This window comes from Mastomys coucha, unplaced genomic scaffold (assembly GCF_008632895.1).
Source record: "Mastomys coucha isolate ucsf_1 unplaced genomic scaffold, UCSF_Mcou_1 pScaffold21, whole genome shotgun sequence".
Taxonomy (NCBI): Eukaryota; Metazoa; Chordata; class Mammalia; order Rodentia; family Muridae; genus Mastomys; species Mastomys coucha.
Genome location: NW_022196904.1, coordinates 57,752,765 through 57,775,776, shown reverse-complemented (window position 1 = coordinate 57,775,776; position 23,012 = coordinate 57,752,765). Strand labels below are relative to the sequence as shown.

The following is a 23,012-nucleotide window of genomic DNA, read 5'->3' as shown; positions in this document are numbered from 1 at the left end:
TCTCTCTCTCTCTCTCTCTCTCTCTCTCTCTCTCCTTCTCTCTCTCTCTCTCTGCCTGTCTTTGTAAAGCTGTGATGAACTTCACCTGTCCCTCCACTGCTTCAGAAACACATTTTAGCATCCGCCATTGAGTCTTTGAGTCTCAAGTGCTGGTTTATTTCCAACACAGGGATGAAGGTTGTTTCCAAAGAACACTCTGTTAAATGCTTGGATTTCTCTTTCTTTTCTTTCCTTTTCTTTCTTTTTATTTTTTGTCTTCATTTAATTATTTCTAGTATTGCTCCTTATTAGGCTAAATTACTTTGGTATCTCTAATTAAAAATTAAATATCTTCTAATGATCTGGCTTTTAAGGAGACTTGCAGGCTAATGATGCTGAGCCTTTTTAGTTTGTTGTTGGCCCAGACATTGCCTACTTTAGTTTCCTAATTTAGTAACAGAACTAAAACTATTCAAGACCTGGCAGGTTTGGTATGCGGGCACCCAGCCAGGAAGCGTGGGTTTCTTAAGCAAATGGACGCTTGGGGATTTGAGGAAAACACAGTTTAAGTTACATGAGCTCTGCACTTCACAAATCCCTGACTATTTAAAGGAACTCAGCTAAGCTACTGCCACACACCCCAGGTCTGTTTTGTTAAAACACACACACAAAATGAAAGTTTCCTTTTCCAAAGCTGGCTTTCGTACTTGGATTTTTAATTTCTCATAAATAATATGTTGGCATTAGTTGCTAGTTTTACTCTATGATTGGTGGAGTTGTGGTGGTGTTCCTCAAGACAGGTTTCTCCAAGTGTCTCTGGCTGCCCTGAAACTCACTCTGTAGGCCAGAAATCTGCCTACCTCTGCCTTCTGAATGCTGGGATTTAAAGGAGTCCACCACCACAAGCCCCAGTGATTATCTTTCATGTCTGATGCCTTTCACAGAGGCTAGGTGATTTTGTGCCTGTTGTCTGACCTGTACCAGGAGTATTACTGGGCTCTGATCATTAACACTATACTCTGGGTGCCTGGTCTTGTGATATATACTTGGAAAACAGAGCAAGCTAACCAAGTCTACACAGTGAGACCTGGGGGTCTGCAGCAGTCAGTTGCCTCTGAGTTTGGGAAGAATCTTAGAACCTTGAGTCTTGGCTAGCTGCTCTTCTCTTGTTAAACCATTTTGTTCTAGTCTTTCTTGTTATGTGTGAAGGGGTCAACTGTCTGTTTGTCAACACTGGAATTGGGTTATTATGAAGTAAATTTCATTAATAAGGCATTTATCTCTTATAAGGCTGCATTGGTTTTAGTGGGAAATGAATGAAAAAAGAAAATAGGAAAGACCTAGGTATAGTGGAAGAGAAAGTTTTTTATAGATATGTGGGAGAGCATATCCAGAGATAGGGACATCTGGAAGTCCAGAGTGGACATGACCTGACTGAGCTGAGCTGTGTGAGGAGGGGGGAACAAGGAAGAAGGGAGAGAGGAATGAGGTATAGCAGCCAGGAGGCCAGAGGTACAAAAGATGCACTTAACCAAAATGGCTGTATTATATAGGGAAGAACATAGGGGTGGCGGTAGATGGCAGGGTATGACAGCCCTACCCTGTAACTGGTAGGAACTCAAAGACAGATGCTGGGAGAACCTGGAGGCCAGGTCTGCTTTGATAAGTTAAATAGACACCTGAACTGTTTATCCTGGGTTTGAAACTTAACAGGGAGCACAACTAATTTTAATGCATACTTGATTGGTAGTCAAATTCTATGTGCTTTAGGATCAATAAAAGTCCTCATCCAAAAGAGTAAATAACAATAGTAATAACCATCATGGTTTTCTTAAATTGTTAACTTATTTGTTTGTTGATTTGTTTATTTTGGAGAGGATGGGACTCACTTGCCATGGAGCATGTTTGGAAATCCAAGAACTGGGTCCTAGGGATTGAACTCAGGCCCCTCAGGTGTGTGGCAGAGCTAAATCAGCTTTGTTGGGCCCAACATCACAAATTTCTTGACTAATATTACTCAGTCTACTAATATGCAAATGAGTAGTCAATTTGGGGCCAGTGTGCTTGGTCTGAAGGACAAAACTAAGTCCTCAGCTAGTGTGCCATGGCATTTGTGTCCCCATGTGCATCTATACAGATACACACACTGTATAATGAATTAATAAGTGATGTAAACAAGTTAAAAACGGTTTAAAAGATCTTTTCTTCAGCTTTTGTGAATGAATAAGGCAAGTGGATGCTAAGGGTTAGTGACCTGAAAGGCCCAGGTGCACTTTCCCTCTGGATGGGAAAGGTGAGATGGTCACATTGGTAACATCTGCAGGCAGCTAGGAGCTGAGAAGCTCCACAGGGTCAACACACCAATCTCCATTGGGCTTTACCATGATGAGATGGCAGGGAACAGACCCACAGATGGAATCTTCTGCCCCCAAAGTTCTCTTTTCTGCCCCCATGAAACTCCCAGGCTCCTTGGGCTTTGGCAGTCTGCACTTAAGCAGAGAGACTGCTGCCTTCCATTGTTCTAATTAAAAGACCGTCTTCCTCAGTTGAGGTCAGTCTCTTGTTTCCGTGTCTTCATCAGCGCCCCCTAACAGATGCTCAGTCCTAGTACAGGACCAAACATTCTGTTCACTTTTTTTTTAATCACAGCAGGGGTTCAGGTGCATGGGAAGACTTGGGTGTCTTCCTTTGGAGCTGTTCTTATTTATTCAGACAAGTTTTCTGTGGCATGTAGTTTACCTCGTAGGCTGAGTTGGCTGGCCAGTCACTCCATCTTCCCTTCTCTCTGGTCCCTGAGAATGAGCTTTACATAGGTGCTGAAGTGTCAAGCGTGAGTCCCCAAGCTTGTGCAGCAAGCACTTTACTGGCTGAGATGTCTCCCTCCCTTGTGCCACACAGAAAAGAGTAAGATATAAAAGTGTACCCTCAGTGAAATTACCTGTTTCCTTACTATATTCTTCTGCCTCATGGTTTATTCCTGTACTCCTAAAATCTACACAGAGGCTGGCTCATGGCTGCTCTGATATCAGCCTTCCCTGTACTTCCCTGAAAGAGAGTCCTGTTCTTCCAACAAGTGATCAGAAAATAAACACCATGTCCAAAATAAAGTCAGCAAGAAGAGATAACACAACTGAAGAGCTTTTAGGTGTAGTACCCTATTCCTATTAATAAGAAAGTCTTAATACATGTGATGTTGATCATTATGGACTAGATACAGTGGGAAGCCACTGGAGGATTTTTAGCTCAGGACATGATCTCATGAGGTTCAGCAGTAACGGCTAAGACAGCTGTTGTAAAATAGAACTGAAGAGTGAATACTGGTGATGACTTAGCATCCCCAGCACTCACCCTGCGGGGAAATGGTCTTGCCTCCTGCTAAACCCGAGCAGAATTGCTTTATTTTATTTGGTGCTTTAGAATCTTCATGAATCTCCTCATTTTCTCTAGCCTAGTGGGAGGCTTTATCCTTGATTATGTGTAATGAATCACAAGCACTGAGAAGCTGTAAACCTTACGTAGGGTGACTTAGATAGAATCAAGAACAAGATCTTCCAATTCTCAGTCCAAAGCCTTCTCCAGACCATTAACCGATACATGTAGTCTTTGAAAACTGTTTGATATGAGTAGTTTTTATAGTATCAAAGAAGAGTGTTGTACCAGTTTTTAGCATTCCCTTAGTTATTGCCTGTGAGTGGTTAGAGACAATAACACAGTTTATTATTTTAGGTCCTGAGGGCTTGCAGCCAAAGCACAGCTTAATGAGATCTTCTTAGAAGTCTCACAAAGCTGCACTTGACGGGACAGTAGGGTGGCTGGGGCTGTGGACCCATCTGATGCTCAGCTGCCGAAGGAGCCAATATTTATTGCAGATTCTTTAACACTGTGTCTTGTACTTGAGAATGGAACAAAAATAGTTGAATTCATAGAGGGAGATTGAATATGTTTAACCTTGTAATAAGGGAATTCTTGTCTGTTTTTTGTTAATCAGCTATTATTTTGTTAAAAAAATAATCATTTTTATGCCATGTTTTATTGAGGTTTGGGGGATGTGGTTCCAAATCTTGTTCATCCCATTCTGTGCCAGTTTGGGATCCAGGCAGATGCACTGGATACTGTCATTACTTGGCTGTCACAGATCAGCATCCTAAGCAAGCTTCATAGTAGCCATCTTCCATCCTACTTTCTTGTCTACTATCCAGGCCCATGCCAATCTTCTGTAAATTCTTTGCTGAATTATAAAAATGAATCATAGAAGGTTTAGAAACACAGCCACATTCTCAGTGGTGCTCTGAAGCTGTACTCAAAACAGGCTTTCTAGATTGTGCTCCAGCTTGGTTCATTATTCTGAAACAACCTTCCTTTTTGTGATGTTGTAAGGGTCCATGATTCACTGAAGATTGATACCCAGGACTCAAATAGTATGTAAGCACGAAGAGTGTTTTATTCTGCAGAAGTCCATGATGCTGAAGTGTCCCATTACCCAGATAGAAAGACAACCAAGTGAGCTCAAAGGCCTGATTTAAAGCGCATTAGGGGAATTCTGGGGTAGGTGGGCTTTGTCTTACTCTATGTCTAGGGATGACATTACATTACCAGGGCTGGCTGGAGACTGCTGACCCATTGTCCTTGCTTCAGGCTAGGTGGTGGAGCTGTTTCTGACTAGCTGCCTGAAGCCTGGGTTTTTAGCCCTTTATCTCCTGAACTGCCCATTTGAAGCCTGGCATGGAGTCAGCCTGTCTCATCATTACAACAGCTAAAGGAATGTGTGTTTGAAAAACTTTGGGGTTCTCTTCTCTTCCACAGCTTCTTTCTTTAGTCTGTTGTCTCATTCTTTTTCTTACTTGAGAACTTCATGTTGAGACTGGAGTGAAGAGTACTGCTCTTACAGAAGGCTGAAGTGTGACTTCCAGGCCCTGGGTCAAGCAACTCACTACCACCTGTAACTCCAGCTTCAGTAGAAGCTGATGTATCTGACTCCAAGGCCATGTGCACATACACCGATGTACCATCCACAGACAGCACAATGCAAGTAATTAAAAAGGATAAAAAGCTTAAAGGCCAGATTTAGTGTCGAACACCTTTAAATTCAGCACACCTTTAAACTCAACAACAGAGGCACTTGGGTCTCTTGAGTTCAAGGCCAGCCTGGCCTACATAGTAATTCCAGAACAGTCAGTCCCACATAGAAAAACCTGTCTCAAAAAAAAAAAAAAAAAAAAAAAAGAAAGAAAACAAAAACAAAACAAAACAAAAAAACAACAACAAAAAAATAGTGTACTAAAGTAGTTTTGCAAATGCAGTAATTGGTGAGGGAGTGGGAAGTGGTCCTGACTGATGACAGCATGGCTTCTCTGGAGCAGGGCAGCCAACAAGAGCCCATCAGCAATTACATTGGAGATGATTTATGCTTCCGAGGCTTGAACATGAGCAGGCACATGTCTCGCAGGTAAAGTACAGCTCATGTCTCCGTGGTGAACCTAATAGAATACATAGCATAACATACTATACAAAATAAATAGATTCTTTTCAAGCACATAGAACACTTATAAAAATCCACCAAGAAATGAAATTTACTGTCTTCTTTCCACAAGCCAGGTAAATTGGAGTTAATTTTCCCAATTAATGTAAATAAGTTTCTTTATACATCAGAGTAAGGAACCAACTTCTTAAGTAGACACAATGCACAGATGCAGAAGATTTAGAACATGAACATTAATATTTAGGAAACATGTTTGCTGTAGAGCCTCACTTTATAAATGGCACGTTAGTGCAGGCAACATGGGTTTTGTCCTAGTTATTCTATCGTGGCATGAAAGAGCTCATGGACAATATACTATATCCTCATCGCACTTTATTAAAAAACTGGTGGTCCAGTATTGGCACAATGGCTGTAGTTGTGGAGCTCTGGCATAGGTAACTAAATAGTGGAAGTTAAAGATCTCTCTGGGAGAAGGTACTTGCAATAGATGTAACTGACAAAAGGCTTTTATCCATAATGAAGTATTACAAATAAAAAATGAAAAAGACCAGCAGTTTAGCTTAAAAAGAAAAAAGTCAATAGACTTGGACACACACTTTACCAAAGAGGAATCCCAGATGGCCAGTAAGCATATGTTAATATGCTGAACCTCCTTAGTCACCAAGAACATGCAAATTAAAGCCACAATACGGCTCCACTCTAAGGAACAACAGGGATGACTCACAAGTGTTGGCCAAACAAGGACTGATGAGCCACAGAGCTTATATCCTGAATGCTGCTTGTTCTTGTGACCAAGAACTTTGCTTCCATAATGCAATGAAGACATGTGTGATTGTGTTCATAAGTACTTGAAACTAGAAATAAGTACTATATTGAGTATATTGAATAGTCAATATAATTTCATATTGAAATGGATGAAGTGGTCAATTCATGTATTATGATAGTGTATAGCAACAAAAGAAACTGATCTGGCAGCTACACTGAGCAATACATTTGACTCCCAAGAGACTAGATGATTTTGAACAAAAGAGGCCAAATGGATACAGCATGTATGAGTATAAAAGTTTTAAGACAAGCAAGCATGGCCAGTGTCAAAAGCAAGACAAAGAAGGTAGAGCTGGAAGAGGAGACAGAAACATACAGAGAAAGAACTCTAGAATTCATCTATGAAATATGATTCTGAAGAGTTCTTTGCAATTATGCTCATGTATGTCCTGTAGTTTTGGGTCCTTCATTCTTTCATTCTTGTCCTCACTGCCTTTGCCCAGGCGAGCCTAGCAGTTGTCATCCAGCTGATCCTTTCAAGAGTCCACTTTTGTCCCTGTTGGTTTTGCCTGTGGTTTTGTGTGATGCACTTTGTTGGTTTTGCTACCCCTAATTTTTTACTTCCTTTCTTTCACTTTGTGTTTGGTTTGCCTGTCTTTACTGTAGCCTCTTGAGATAAAAAATTTCATTATTTTTACTTCACTCTTGGTAGTACACACATTTCAAGATAAAATTTCTAAGCTTTAGCTGTCTCTCATGAAGTTTGGTATGTTTGGTTTATGTTAAACTATTTCATGATTTTCTTCAGTTTTTTGGCCCATGAGTTGTTTACAAGCCTGTTATTCAGTTTTCAGGTGTTTGAAGTCTCTATTTCCTCCTTATGGTTGAGTTCTAGCTTAATGCTGTTGTATATTTCTTGATATATTTTACTTGAAGCCTTTAAAGATATATAGGGAATTGAAACTCGTCCCTACAACTACAGATTTAGCAGTCTCAAATGAATATTGATTTTCATGTAGAAATGAGAGCTACTCATCTATCAGGACACATTTGCGGGAATCTTAGTTATATATGTACGCAGCTAGTGTTTCAGGTATTGTGGAAGCTTAAGTAGAAACATGTGCATCAAAGAAATGGAGTGTTTTCCAGTTCCATCGTCTTCCTGTAATAGGACGTCTTCTCGGCTAAACACAATTCAGGGGTATAGATATGCCATGTGCTCTTGTCCACTCACCTGTGGATGGGTGTCCTGGCTCTTGTGGGTAGTGTTGTAGTGTTCATGGGTGAACACGTATCTCTGTGGGATCCTGACTTTGGACAAAACTGGTGCAACTATGTCAGATGGTAGTTCTTTTAAAGAAATTGCACTTTTCAGAGTGTGAGTATATGTGCGTATATGCAGAGTCAGAGGACAGTGTGTGGAGTCTGTTCTCCTTCCATCATGTAACTCTTGGGAATTTAATTCAGGTCATTGGGCTTGGCAGCAAGCACTGTGATCCACTGAGCTATCTTTCTGAATCTCCTGTGATCATGCTATTTTTAGGTTTTAGGGTTTTTGGTTTTTTTTGTTTTAGAGAAATTTACACTGACTTTCGTAGGTATTTTAAGAAATGACAAAATACTTTAAGACAAAAATGTTAGAGGGAAAGAACAATCTATAGTAAGATAATATGTTAGGAAGATGTATCAATTACTAATGTATATGTACTATCAAGACAGGCTCTGTTATGAAATATAATGTGGTGAGGCGGTACATGGTGGGCCTATGCCAAGGTATGTCCCTGAGTAAATGTGCCCTGCAACAGATCAGGTATAAAGGGGATTTATGGGGGAAGAGAAGGGAGTGAGAACCTGAAGAAGGGTAGAGGCAGACTAATGGGTATGTACATACAGGTAGACAGACAGGAGCAGAGCCATGAGGGCAGAGAGTGGTGTGGGGGAGAGACTGGCCAGGAACACTTGGGAGCAGAGAGAGAGAGAGCGAGCTACAGTGGCAGCAGGCATTTTATATGCAGCCCCCACCTGGTGCACATGGCAGAGCAGTAAGTAGTTGATGACATAAGCAATTGCTAGGTCCCCAAGGGCAGGCCAGCAGAATCACCTGTATACTAACAGGCCCTGAACATCACAGAACTGAAAGAGGAAACAAGGAACTCAGTTGTAAATGGAGGCTTTGATCCTGCTGTGTTGGCATTACAGATACAGAAAATGTGATTGACATTGTTGTCCACCCTGAACCAATCCTTCACCTCAACAAACAGAACACAAACTATTCAGAATATACTTTGTATACCAATCCACAAAGCAGGTCGCAGAATTCTTTCCCATTGTTCTATTTCTTACAGAGTAAATATGCTAACAACTGATTTTGTTCTCCATTTTAAAAAGAATTTTACCAATTTGTTCATTTTGTATGTTGGGAGGCAGTGCACCCAGAAGTCAGAGAAGAACTTGAGTAAGTTAGTTCTGTTTACCATGTGGGACCTAGGGATGGAGTTCAGGTTGTCAGGCTTGATAGTGCCTGTGCCCACTGAGCCATCTCACAGGCCTCTTAACTTTATTTTGAAGAATAGTTTTGCCAGATATAGAATTCTTAGTTGACATTTTCTTTTCCTAAAAGGTTTGCCTCTTTAGCTGGCACAACTATAGAGTTTATCTCCTGACCAAATGGTGAGGAGTGCCCTCTGGCAGCTAATTGTGGGCTTCCCAATGTCCTATAGAGGAGCCCCCCAAGCTGGAATGAACCGACATTGCTTTCCTTCACAGAGCTTTGCAGGTGCTTAAGCAAACATTCCACCACTCCCAGCCCCACCCCACCCCTGAAACAGGGTCTCTCTGTGTAACCTTGGCTGTCTCAGAACCCCCTGTCAATCAGGCTGGACCAAACATACAGAAACCCACTTGCCTCTCTGCCTTCTGTGTGCTGGGATTAAAAGTATGTGCCACCCCACCCTCCATTTTCCTTGCTTTTAAATTAAAAATAGATTTTTTTCCATATAATATATTGTCTACAGTTTCTTATCTCCCTACTTCTACAGTTCTTTCCCACCTCTGCTCCCATCCAGATCTCCACCTTTTCTGTCTCTCCTTAGAAAATAAATAGGCATCTACAGAATAATAATAAAATAAGATGAATAAAAAACAAACTGGAATATGAGAAAACAACCAAATAAGAAAAATAACCACTGGACATGGTGGTATATACCTTTAAAAACTCTACTCAGGAGGCAGAGGCAGGTAGATTGTTGAGTTTGAGGCTGGCCTGGTCTACAGAGTTCCAGCACAGAGAAGTCTGCATAGAGAGACCCTGTCTCAGAAACAAAATGAAACAACAACAACAAAACAATAAAAACAAAACAGCAAAAAGAAAAGAAACAAAAAGCACAAGAAATATGTATAGATGCAGAGATACACAAATTTGCATACTCTAGAATCCATAAAAAACGTAAATGGGAAGCCATAATATATACATTGAGGATCTGCAATATATGGGGGGGGGGGTGGATCCAAAGCATGGAACAAAACTATTTTGGCTTAACATTACTACATAGAAACCTCCAAAAATGCTGGTAAGTTCATTTTGTGTTGCCCATCTACTGCTGGGCATAGGACTTGTTTTTCCAGTGAGATTTCTTACAGAACATTAATTTTTCATTTGCAAGTGGCTATCAATTGGAGATAGCTTCTGGGTTAGGGATACCCAGAATCCTTTGTGTTTACTTTTCCTTTCAGCTCTGGGATGTCATCTGGTACAGACCTGTACAGGCCCTATGCATACTACCATAGTCCCTATGAATCTGGATGTGTTCCAGCCCTATTGGATCCAGAAGGCTTTGATTCCTTGGTATCCTCCATCCCCTCTGGTTCTTACAGTCTCTCAACCTCCTCCTGAATGGTTCCCTGAGGCCTGAAGGGAGGGGTTTGATGGAGATGAACCATTAGGACTGAGGTTCTCAGGTCTCTTACTCTGCATGTCTGGCTGTTAGTCTCTGTATTTATTCCCATAATGCTGCAGGAGGAAGCTTCTAGATGGTAGCTGAGCAAGGCATGCATCCGTAAGCGTAGCAGATTGTCTTTGCAAATGCCGTGGCAGGAGTAACAGTCTGAGTGAGGCAATAAGGAAGTCCAGGTTAGCACAACTCAGTGGCCTGTGTTGGTTCAGACTTGTAGAGTCTGACACCAGGCAGTTTACTTCAGACATATTTAAGTACAGTACAACTTTGGAAAATGGTTTCCCGGTTACAGTCATCACAATAAAGCTAAAGGTGTGACTACTTCAAAACTCATTTGTACATGTGACCTCTGATATAAGAGTGGATGCTAGGGCTGGAGAGATGGCTTAGTGGTTAAGAGCACTTACTGCCCTTCCAGAGGTCCTAAGTTCAATTCCCAGCAATCACATGGTGGCTCACAACCATCTGTAATGGGATCCAGTGCCCTCTTCAGGTATATCTGAAGACAGCTACAGTGTACTCATATAAATAAAATAAATCTTAAAAAAATAAAATAAATAAAAGTGGATGCTATAGCTTAAGGGTCTAGGAAAGGATCTGGTGTGTTTTAGAGGTCATCATAGACGTCACCAAGCTACAAAGTACATGTGACATCTCCCCTAGGGATGGGTTCTACTGACTGAGAAACAATGCTCAAGTTGAAGATCAAGGAAAGAAGAGTCTGGGATAAACATTATGGGGAATTTGGCTGTGGCCTGGCCCTACAGCTAGCATAGATCACCAGCTTATTATCAACACCCACTCCCAGCCCTCTAATGGAAAACAGGTTTCATTTCCTCTAGTGAGGAGACAGTCCTGCACACTTAACATTCCTGGCACAAAGACCTTGTGCCCTCTATAATCACTACTTTCTTCCCTTTAGCAGCTCAGTATTTGGTGTTTCTCTCAGTCCCTGCCTATCTAGTCTCATGTTCTTGGCCACTCAAGCAGGGTTGGGTATGACTTCCATCTCTCAGAGTTGCCTTGGCTCGTCAGATATTGGTTGGTTACTCTTATGTGCTTTGCTCCACTGTCACAGCAACATATCTGGCTGGCAGGTCACTCTTATAGATTGAAGGGGTTGTGGCTGGGTTGGTGCTTTTTATTTCTCCTTTGGAAGTATACAGAATACCTTCTAGTTCCATGAACACTAGTGAAAACTCTAGGTAGGCTCCAGCTCGATTTCTCCATTTTCCAATGAGTTTTCTGTGAGCGTGGTCTTCAGCAGTAGCGCCTTATTCTTAGTTTATGGAGAGCTACCAATAACCTCGGCAGTAGCCTGGGTTGTTTGGGGTTCCCATTGGGACTTCTTTGGGCAACAGTTTGATTAAATGTAATCCATTCCTGGCACTGCAAACTTCATTTGGTTAAGAGAGAAGTCCAGCTGGGCAGTGGTGCCACATGCCTTTAATCCTAGCACTTGGGAGGGAGAGACAGGTGAATTTCTGAGTTCAAGGCAAGCTTCGTCTACAGAGTGAGTTCCAGGACAGCCAGGGCTACTCAGAGAAACCCTGTCTCGGAAAAAAAAAAAAAAAAGAAGGTCCAGTAGGGAGTCTGTTTCCCCTGTTATCTGGAGAGACATTTCATTTAGAGCATGCATGTGAATTATACGTGTATGTGTGTGTGTGTGTGTGTGTGTGTGTGTGTGTATGTATATGTATGTATGTAAGTGTGTGCATATGTATATATGTATATATGTTTTATAGGAAGCCTCTACTGTGTTAAGTTTCTATACAACCCTTCAAATGGCTCTTAGTTTTAGCTGTTCCTCCATATATTCTCTCCCTTGTCCCCTTCTTCCCCCTCCCTCTCTGTTCATCCATAACTACCTATTCTATTTCTGCTTCCTAAGGGGACCCATCCCTGCTCCCAGTTCCTTCTGTCTTCCTAAATTCTGTGTTATATGGATTATAGCTTGTTTATCAATGACATAATAGCTAACATCTATATATAAGCAAAAACATACCATATTTGTCTTTCTGGATCTGAGTTACCTCACCCAGGATGATTTGTTGTTGTAGTTGTTGTCGTCCTGTTTTGTTTTGGTCTTTTCAAGACAGGATTTTTCTGTGTAGCTCTTGCTTTCCTGATACCTGCTCTGTAAGAGCAGGCTAGCCTTGCCTGCCCCTGCTTTCTGAGTGCTGAGATTAAAGGTGTGGGCCACCACTGCCCAGCTTTGATTCTGTTTTGTTTTGTTTTAATGGTTTAGTAATATTGAATTATATAAATGTACCATATTTTATTTATCCATTCATCAGTTGACAGGTATCTAGGTGGTTTTCAGTATCTGGCACAGCAATGAATATGGTTGATCAAGTGTCTTTGTAGTAGGATAAAACATCCTTTGGGCTTAAAAGTGGCATAGCCAATTCTTGAGGTAGATTGCTTCCCATCTTGTTGAGGATCCACCACACTGATTGCCTTAGTGACTGTACAAGTTTGCACTCCTACTAGCATTGGATGGATGTTTCCCTACTCCATGACCTCGCCAGCATGAGCTTTTTGTTTTATTGATCTTACCATTCTGAATGTGTAAGATGAAATCTCAAAGTAGTTTTGATTTGCATTTCCCTGATGGCTAAGGATATTGAACATTTCTTTAAGTGCTTCTCAGCCATTTGAGTTTCCTCTTTTGCGAATTCTCTATTTTTAGCTATATACCATTTTTAATTGGGTTGTTTTCTTGATGTCCAGTCTTTTGAATTCTTTATATATTTTGGATATTTAGCCCTCTTTCAGAAGTGTAGTTGGTTGGTCCTTTCCTGTTCTGTAGGCATCATTCTCTGTCAGAATGTCTTTCACTTTCCTGAGGTCCCATTTATTAGTAGGCTTTTGGTTTTAGTGACTGTGCTATCAGTATCCTAGTCAGAAAGTCTTCTCTTGTGCTAATGCAGTCAAGGGCATTCCCTACTTTCTCTTCTATTGGATTCAGTATAGCTGGTGCTAAGTCTGTGCTAAGGCCTTTGGTCATTTGGAGTTGAGTTCCTCACAAGGTGCTAAGAGGGTCTTTGTGCATTCTCCTGCATGCACTCATCTCATTGGACCAGCACCATTTGCTGAGGATGTTGTCTTTTTTTCCTAGTGTGTATTTCTGGCTTTTTTTTTATTGAAACTTGGGGGTCCACAGCTGTGTAGACTTCTTTCTGTGTCTTTAATTCAATTCCATTACTCAGTGTGTCTGTTTCGGTGTCACTGTCTTGCTGTTTTTATTATTATAACTCTGTATGCAGTTTGAAATTAGGAATAGTGATGCCTACTGCAGTTCTTTATTATTCAGGAGTAGTATTTTATCTATCCTGGATCTTTTGTGTTTCCATGTGGAAAGGAAAATGGTTCTTTCAAGTTCTGTGAAGAATTATGTTGGGATTTTGGTAGAGATTTTGTTGAATCTATAGATTGCTTTTGGTAGGGTGATCATTTTTACTATGTTCATCCTACCAATCTATGAGCATGGGAAATTGTTTCATTTTCTGCTATCTTCTTCAGTTTCTTTTGTTAATGTCTTATTAAAGTTTTTGTCATACAAGTCTTTCACTTGCTTGGTTAGAATTGCTCCAAGCTATTTTATAATTTTTGAGGCTATTGTAAAAGATCTTGTTTCCCTGATTTCTTTCTCAGTACATTTGTCATTTGTAGGGATTGTCGCTAATTTTTGTGAGTTAATTTTTTTAATCTAGCTACTTTGAAGAAAGTGTTTATCAGGTGTAGGCGTTTCCCAGTGGAATTTTTAGAGTCACTTATATATACTATCTATCGTCTGCAAATAAAGATAGTGTGACTTCATCCTTTCCAGTGTGTGTTGCCTTCGTCTCCTTTGGTTTTCTCATTACTCCAGCTAAGACTCTAAGTGCTATATTGAATAGATATGGAGAGAGTGAGCAACCTTGTCTTGTTCCTGATTTTAGTGGAATTGCTTTGAGTTTCTCTCCTTTTAAGTTGATGTTGACTATGAGCTTGCTACAAATTGCTTTTGTTATATTGAGGCATGTCCCTTTGTTGTCATAGCTAGGGTTTCATTGCTATGAAGAAACACCATGACCAAGGCAACAGTTATAAAGGAAAACATTTAATTGTGTCTGGCTTACAGTTTTAGAGATATTTAGTCCATTCTCATCTTATCGGGAAGCATAGCAGTGTCCAGGCAGACATGGTGCTGGAGAAGGAACTGAGAGTTTCGCTGGTCATAGTAGGAGCATAGGAAATCTCAAAGCCCACACCCACAATGAAGCACTTTCTCCAACAATGCCACACATCCTAATAGTGCCATGAGCCAAGCTTCAAACACATGAGTCTATGGAGGTGATATCTTTTCAAAACATCACACCCTTGTATTTCTACTCTCTAGAACTTGTATTATGAAGGGGTGTTGGATTTTTGTCTAAGGTCATTTATACATCTAATGAGATGATCCTGTGGCCTTTGGCCTTCAGATTGTTTATATGGTGGGTTACAATTATCGATTTGTGTATGTTGAACCATCCCAGCATCTCTAGGATGAAGCCTACTTGATCATAGTAGATGACTTTTTGATGTGTCTTGGATTCAGTTTGCAAGTATTTTCTCGAAACTTTTTGCATCTATGCTCATAAAGGGAACCAGTCTATAAATCTCTTTCCTTGTCGGGTCATTATGTGGTTTAGGTATCAGGGTAACTATAGCCTCATAAAATGAACCGGGTAATACTAATTTTGTTTCTATTTTGTGGGATAATTGAGGAGTATTGACATTAACTCTTCTTTGAAAGTCTGGTAGAATTCTGCACTAAAACCCTGAACTCTCTTTGGTTGGGAGACTTTTAATTACAGTTTTATTTTATGAGGAGTTATAGGTCGTCATCTGATCTTGATTTGACTTTGATAAGTGATCTCTATTGAGAAAATTATCTATTTCTTTTAGATTTTCTGATTTGGTGGAGTACAGGTTTTTAAGTATGTCCTCCTGAGTCTCCCTTTTGTCTCTGATTTTGTGTTTTTGGATCTTCTCTCTCTGCCTTTAGGTAATTTGGCTAAGGATGTGTTGGTTCTTAAAGAACCAACTTTGTTTCATTGATTCTTTGTATTTTGTTTGTTTCCATTTTATTGATATCAGATCTGAGTTTAATTATTTCTTATTTTATTAAGTTTTATTGCATTATGATGAGAAAAGATACATGATTTCAATTTATCTGAATTTGTTAACATTTAAAAACATATTTTAAGCAAATAGAATTAAATCACATTCTTGTTTCCCTTTTGTACTTCAGCTCCTCCCAGAGACCCCCCTTCAATACTTATAATACCTTTATTTTTAAAGTAGTATTATAAAAGTTGTTTGATATAAAACAACAATCAATTTAACAGTCTTATATAGATGCTTGTCTACAGCAATACTGAAAATACATACATTTTCCTCAATATAAATTTTAAATAACTCCAAACATATTAACTGTATATTTCAAAATAATACATCACTACTAGTATTTTCTTAAATGAACATAAATATATAAAGTCTTTTTGTTTGTTTGTTTGTTTGTTTGTTTTGTATTTAGTAGAGCTTAAAATCTTGGCTCTTACTGTGGTACAAGCCCAAAATAAGAACAATTTTTAGACATTGGATTTCATTGTAATAAGGCTGTACTTCAATGACCCTCACATCACAAAAGGATTATTTTACCTCCATCGTAGCTAAGCTGAGAGTTGACAGTTCTGCTGTGCCAAGGAATGAATTGTAGGCTCGATTTTTGGATACAGACTTCCTGCTATGGTCAAAGCTATTTAACTTGAGTGAGTGTCTTTATTCTCAGCCCACAGAGAACAGGTTACATTCATTTAAGAAATGGTGTATGTATTAAGATGGTCTATCCATAAAGTCATTCACCAACTATTTCAGTGAACAGTGGTTCTGCTTGGAGGGTGGCACAGACATTAGGTGAGGGCAAGAATCTGGTTCATTGGCTGTGATAATTTGGAAAAGCATTCATCTCAAAGAAAGAGTAACTTATAAAGTCCTCTTCTTCAAACTTGTTACAAGCGTCAAGCAAAGCATTCAGTCTCACTCTTTGTTGTTCTCTCACAAGCCACCTCCAAAGTTAATTGTCTATGTTTCTTTTGGCTATATAAATACTTTTGAAATATGTAAGCTGTTCTGAAAACCATAGTATAGTGTAAAAACATCAAATAAACAATACTACTAATAGAGAGGCTGAGATAGGAGAAGCAAGATCTCAAGACCATTATGTTGTACACAGCAAGACACTGTCACATACAAACAAAGCTGAAAGTGTATATGGATTGTACAATATTGGACCTATTTCTCCAATTACCAAATTAGATTATTGGATGACAGTCAACAAATTTCTAATTCCTCATATTATTGGATTTCAATCAATTAAGATATGTTGGTAATATTAATTTTCATATTAAGATATTTAGAAAAAATAATTGTTACTTCCTGTTGTTTTTGTTGTAAGAGGTGGAATTAGGTTTGTGTGGGTTTGTTGAAAGATTACCTTCTTGCTTCTTCTAGGCTGTACTTTTGCTCCTTATGTTGATGTTTTCCATCTATTATCCTTTGTAGGGCTGGATTTGTAGAAAGATATTGTGTACATTTGGTTTTGTCATGGAATATCTTGTTTTCTCCATCTATGGTAATTGAGAGTTTTGCTGGGTATAGTATCCTGGGCTAGTATTTGTGTTCTTGTAGGGTCTGTATGACATCTGCCCAGAGTCTTCTAGCTTTCATAGTCTTGAGTGGGAAGTCTGGTATACTTCTGATAAGCCTGCCTTTATATGTTACTTAACCTTTTTCCCCTATTGCTTTTAAAATTATTTCTTTGTTTAGTGCATTTGGTGTTTTGATTATTATGTGACAGGAGGAATTTCTTTTCTGGTCCAGTTTATTTGGAGTTCTATAGGCTTCTTGTATGTTCATAGGCATCTCTTTCTTTAGGTTAGGGAAGTTTTGTTCTATAATTTTGTTGAAGATATTTACTGGCCCTTTAAGTTGGGAGTCTTTACTCTCTTCTATACCTATTATCCTTAGGTTTGGTCTTCTCATTGTGTCTGGATTTCCTCGATGTTCTGAGTTAGGAGCTTTTTGCTTTTTGAATTTTCTTTGACTGTTGTGTCAATGTTTTCTATGGTGTCTTCTGCCCCTGAGATTGTCTCTTCTATATCTTGTATTCTGTTGGTGATGCGTGCATCTATGACTCCTGACTTCTTTCTTAGGTTCTCTATCTCCAGGGTTGTCTCTTTTTCTTATTTCTTTATTGTTTCTATTTCCATTTTTAGATTCTGGATGGTTTTATTCATTTCCTTTACCTGTTTGATTGTGTTTTCCTGTAGTTCTTTAAGGCATTTTTGTGTTTCTTCTTGAAGGGCTTCTAGCTGTTTACCTGTGTTCTCCTGTATCTCTTTGAGTGAGTTATTTATGGCTTTCTTAAAGTCCTGTATCATCATCATGAGAACACTGCAATTCTATATGATTTTAGATCTGAATCTTGCTTTTCCGGAGTGATGGTGTGTCCAGGACTTGCTATGGTGGGAGAATTGGGTTCTGATGAGGCCAAGTAACCTTGGATCCTGTTGCTTATTTTCTTAAGCTTGGCCCCTGCCATCTGGTTATCTCTAGTGCTACCTCTCCTGGCTAAATCTTACTGGGGCCTGTCCTTCCTGTGACCCTGGTTGTGTCAGAACTCCTCAGAGTCAAACTATCTCTGGGATCCTGTGATTCTGGGATCCTGTGATCCTGGGTGTGTTAAAGCACCTGGGAGTGGCATTTTCTTTGGGTGTTGTGGGACTAGCTGCAGGGCTTGCGCCCAAGTTCTGCTCAGGGCACCAGCCCAGACAGACCAGAAGAAACCAGTGCCACTTGGCTGGCAGAGTTCCTGTGTGCCTGGGTCCCACTGGTCCCAGTTACTCCCAGTGTTGGGACAGATGTTGTGTCCTCCTCACCTCTGATCCTGGGCTTGTTATAGTGCCTGGGAGTGGAGCTTCCTCTGGGTGTTGTGGGACTGGCTGAGGAGTTTGTGCCCAAGATCTGCTCAGGGCACCAGGCCTGAGAGACCAGAAAGCTAATTATTTCTTATTATCTCTTCTTTTGGGTGTTATTTCTTCTTTTTGTTCTAGAAGTGTGCTATTAAATTACTAATATGAGATCTCTCCAATCTTTCCATGTAGGCACTTAGCGCTATGAACTTGCCTCTTAAAGAACCATCTTCACCGTGTCCTATAAGTTTGGGTATGTTGTGTTTTCATTCTCATTTAATTCTAGAGAGTTTGAATAATCTTGCTTAACTTCATTCTTGATCTATTTTTTCACTCAGTGACTTGCTCAGTTTCCATGAGTTTGTAAGCTTTCTGTTATTTCTTTTGTTGTTGATATCAAGCTTTAATCCATCTGTGGTGGTCAGTTAGGATACAGGGTGTTACTTCAGTTTTCTTGTATCCGGTGAAACTTTCTCTGTATCCAAGTTTGTGGTCAATCTTGGAGAAAGTCCTGTGAGCTGCTGAGAAGGAGGCATATTCTTTTTGTATTTGGGTAAAAAGTTTGTTAAGTATCTGTTGGTCCCTTGGATTATAATGCCAGTTACCTCCAGCATTTCTGTTTAGTTTTTGTTTGGACAATATGTCTGTTGTGAGACTGGGGTATTGAAGTCACCTGCCATCACTGTGTGAAGGTTAATGTGTATATGTGATTTAAGCTGTTAGTATGGTTTTTTGTTTTGTTTTGCTTTTGAACTTGTGTGCCCTTGCGTTCAAACAAACGTTTCTAAGTTGTTGTCTGTGTTGGGTTTGATGGCGAGGTCGTTTGTATTGTTTTTAATTAGTAGTCCAATGTTTTATGTTTGCTTTTGGTGCAGAAAGCACATTGAGTTCCTCGTGTCCTGGGCTCCTAGTCTTGTAAAATATCCCTAAGCTGTTTGTTTAAGTAGTTATTTAAAACATCTAAGGAGTTTGTGGAGCTGTACAAACTAGTTTTTGTCCTGAATTTTGTGGCACTTGTTCCATGTTTGGTTCTCCTATGGCACTGGACAGGCTCCTGTGTTCCCAGGGACTGGCAGGAACTTGCCAGGGGTCCATGTTCCATCAGTTTTGGAAGCAGCTTCTCTTCACGTAGGGTTTCTCTGGGGTTTTCTAGTGTCTGTTTCTCTTGAGGAGAAGCTGAGGCAAACTTTCTGCTTGTCATTCATTAACCAGTCATTTTCAGTGAAAACATAGCTTTGGTAATCTTTTTTTTATATATCTGGAATTTTCCAAAATGTGCTTCTTTCAGGACAATTGAATTTTCCACTCTTGTAGATTCATTTCTAAACATATAATCAAAGTAAAATGGAAACCTCTAATTATGATTTCCCTAGAAAACAATACAATATGTGTACAGCTTCACATTCTGAGTTTTCCTTACTTAGGACTTTAACATCAGTTTTTATTTTCTTTAATGCAAAGGAATAAAATAATAAAAGCTAAGATAAGTTTGTTTATATAGATTTTCAACTTTAGAGAATGAAAATAATTGATTTTGTAATAATATCTATTCAAACTAGTGAGCATGCAGTTATTTTAACAACTGCTAGGAGAGCATACTGTAATTTCAGTGCTGATTAGTTATTTACAATATAACAGAGAGGACCAGTATATCAGGCAAAATGCTCTGACAACAGAAATGTGCATTTGTTGTACATTTTCTTACCCTGTGGGTGCTGTTCTGCATCCTTTGTGTCTCTGATGCTGAGTGTCCAGAACTTTGAATCACTAAGCCTAGTGGGTATTCTTACTTTTGAACTATAGGCTTAATGAATTTCTAGCCTCCTAAACCGTAAGTTACACTTAGAGTTACTCAGAAGGACATCCGCCATATGTATTGTTTTGCTTATTTAAAATGTGGATACAGAGGAAGTATCACAATTGTTTGGCAATGGTTGTAGGTGGCTTTGTCTTTTCAAACCAGAATGACTTTTTCTTTACTTTCGTTGGCTATGACTGCGGCTTGCATCATGAAGAGTTTCTGTGGTGCAAACCCTTGTCTGGAAATAATGAAAGTCATATTTTTATGGAAGGATTTAAGGGGGTTTATGAACATGGCTTATTCTGTATGTTGAGTAAACTTTTTAATTACTACTACTGTTGCTTTGGAAATATGAGCCAGAGGAAACTGAATGGTACTGCCTAGAGGGAGACAGTGCATGTGTGATGGGAGAGTTGGGAGTGCAGAGTTGAGGTTAAGCTATAATTGCAAAGCTCTTTGAAATCCTTTGGAAGAATAAAACAGAAATATCTGCAAAATGATATTGGAAGCAGTGTGTGTAGATGCAGGTGTGGCTACCAAAAAAGGTTTTAGTTTCTTCATGCTCCTAGTCTAAGGTTATAACCTGGGCATCACAGACTGCATGCACACGGGTATTATAGTGACAGTGTTAGCACAAATAAACTCAGGGTAGTGCCTCATTCTCATTTGCTTCTAGCAGACTCCAGATAACCCATTTTTCTTATATGAAAAGCTGATTAGAGGGACTGGAGGGACTGGAGTACCAAGTTCAAGTCCCAGTGCAAGTGTTGGCTCACAGGTATCTGTAACCCCAGTTGTAGGGGACCTGATACCCTCTTTAGGTCTCTGAGGCCACCAAGCATGCACATACACACATACATGCAGGCAAAATACTCACCCATAAAATAAAATGGGTATATCTTTTAAAAGAATTGTAGAAAGAAAGAAGAGAAATAAAAACTATTATTTAGAATGTTAAGCTCTGAAGGAGCAGATGGAGGAGGTTTCTCTTAAAACATTGACTGTCAGCATTTTCTAAAACCTCCTAGGAGCCTGCTAGGTGTTTTGACTGGGTAACTGCTCTGTGAAGTGCAAGTTAGCCGGGTAGCATGTGTATTTCTCCCAAAGCTTTCAGAACCCGAGAGCATTGACCTAGCTGGTGTTGGTGAGGCGGTCCTCAGAAAAACATGCCTTACACAAGGCCCACGAACTCCATGGTGCCTGTCCTCACCAACCTTTGAGAAAACTGATGCAGCAATTCTATATTAGCATGTTTGAGTTCTTTTTCCTAGGTTGCTTTTTTGAATGCTGTTTTGTCTTAATATTTATTGTTGTTGTTGTTGTTGTTTGGTTTTTTGTTTTGTTTTTTTGAGACAAGATTTTTCTGTCTAGCCCTGGCTGTCCTGGAACTCACTCTGTAGACCAGGCTGGCCTCAAACTCAGAGACTGCCTGCTTCTGCCTCCCAAGTGCTGGGATTAAAGACGTGCACCACTGCCCAGGTTTGATTTAATTTCTTATGTTCTACTACTCTGTTAGTTCACTTGATAGGATGAGTCAAGCACAAGGTAAACGTGGGAAATGAGTGCCTGTGTGGGACTCTCGACATCCTTTCTGTACATACAGTTCCTTTGTCACATTATTTCACTGTCCTTACCTCGTAGGATGTAGTTTTTGAAAGCTCTCTTAATACAGTACCAAGGAAATATCTACAGACCACAATAAAAGATTGAACTCTGAAATATAAGGACCAGGATTTTGTTTGGGTTTTTTGTTTGTTTTTGGTTTTTGGTTTTTGGTTTTTTGCCAAATATAGTCCCATGAAGGAATTTTTTAATGGCTAAGAAAATTAAATAGAAATATAAATACATTTTTATGAGTTATCATTAGAAGCACAATACAAATTTCTGTTTTACATTTGACAGAAACTATATAAACTTAGAATTTTTCTATTTTATAATAACAGAACTTGTAAGCCCCTCAGAAGTATGGGTGTGAATCAACTAAATAAGTACATTATATGCATGTTTAATCTTTGTTAGATTGAATTTTTCAATGAGCTGAGCTATTAAAAAATCCAGTTCTTGGAATTTTAATAAATTTCTGTGTGATCATTCTTAGATAAATTAAATGAAACCAAGTTTTTAGGGTTTTTTTGTTTGTTTTGTTTTGTTTTTTGTTTTGTTTTTGTTTTTGTTTTTCGAGACAGAGTTTGTCTGTGTAGCCCTGGCTGTCCTGGAACTCACTCTGTAGACCAGGCTGGCCTCGAACTCAGAAATCTGCCTGCCTCTGCCTCCCAAGTGCTGGGATTAAAGGCATGTGCTACCACTGCCCAGCTGAAACCAGTTTTTTTTTTTTTTTTAAACAAAAAAAAACCAACAAAACAGGACAGTATAACAGGTGTTTCCTTTTTTCCCCCCTTTATTAGAATCTCAAAACGCGTGAGGTACTGTCATAATAACATAATTAATTGGGGGTGGAGAGATGGCTCAGGAGTTAAGAGCACTGGCTGCTCTTCTAGCAGTCCTGAGTTCAATTCCCAGCAAACCACATGGTGGCTCACAATAATCTTTAATGGTTTGAAGATGGCGACAGTATACTCATAAACATAAAATAAAAAAACTAAAACATAATTAATTTTTATTATAATTGTTCAATTGAGCTTGGAAGCAAAAATTGAAGCAGCATAGAAAAGTTTAAATGTTTATATCTCTCCATAGTATTTCTTCATTACCTTCGGTATCATTGTTGAGTTATTCATTTTCTTCTGCAGTGTTAATTATAAACAGGAGTAACAAAAGTAGAGGCCTGGGGCTGGAGAGATGGCTCAGCAGTTAAGAACCCCGACTGCTCTTCTAAAGGTCCTGAGTACAAAGCCCAGCAACCACATGGTGGCTCACAACCATCCATAATGAGATCTAACTCCATCTTCTGGAGTGTCTGAAGACAGCTATAGTGTACTTACATAAATAAATAAATCTTAAAAAAAAAAAAAAAGTAGAGCCCTGTCACTTGAATTAAGATCCATAGCCCCAACATGCAAACCCAAAGCTTG

General features: G+C 39.4%; 1 protein-coding gene and 1 long non-coding RNA gene across 4 annotated transcripts in view; one reads left to right on the top strand and one right to left on the bottom strand.

Moving 5' to 3' along the window:
- Positions 1–23,012, top strand: part of Lrrc28 (leucine rich repeat containing 28) — a 125,329-nt gene that overhangs the window by 46,952 nt on the left and 55,365 nt on the right. The window contains exon 1 of one of the 3 annotated variants that reach the window (XM_031386955.1): positions 18,369–18,432. The exons of the other annotated variants lie outside the window; for them this stretch is intronic. Coding sequence (XP_031242815.1) covers positions 18,384–18,432 — 49 coding nt within the window. The 5' untranslated portion in view covers positions 18,369–18,383. Of the gene's footprint in view, positions 1–18,368; positions 18,433–23,012 lie in introns of those variants that run through there. 3 annotated transcript variants of the gene reach the window in all.
- The window catches only part of LOC116102369, a 34,377-nt gene continuing 29,530 nt past the window's right edge, over positions 18,166–23,012 (bottom strand). Inside the window, exon 4 of the long non-coding RNA XR_004123102.1 lies at positions 18,166–19,501. This is a non-coding gene — a long non-coding RNA (uncharacterized LOC116102369). The remainder of the gene's footprint in view (positions 19,502–23,012) is intronic.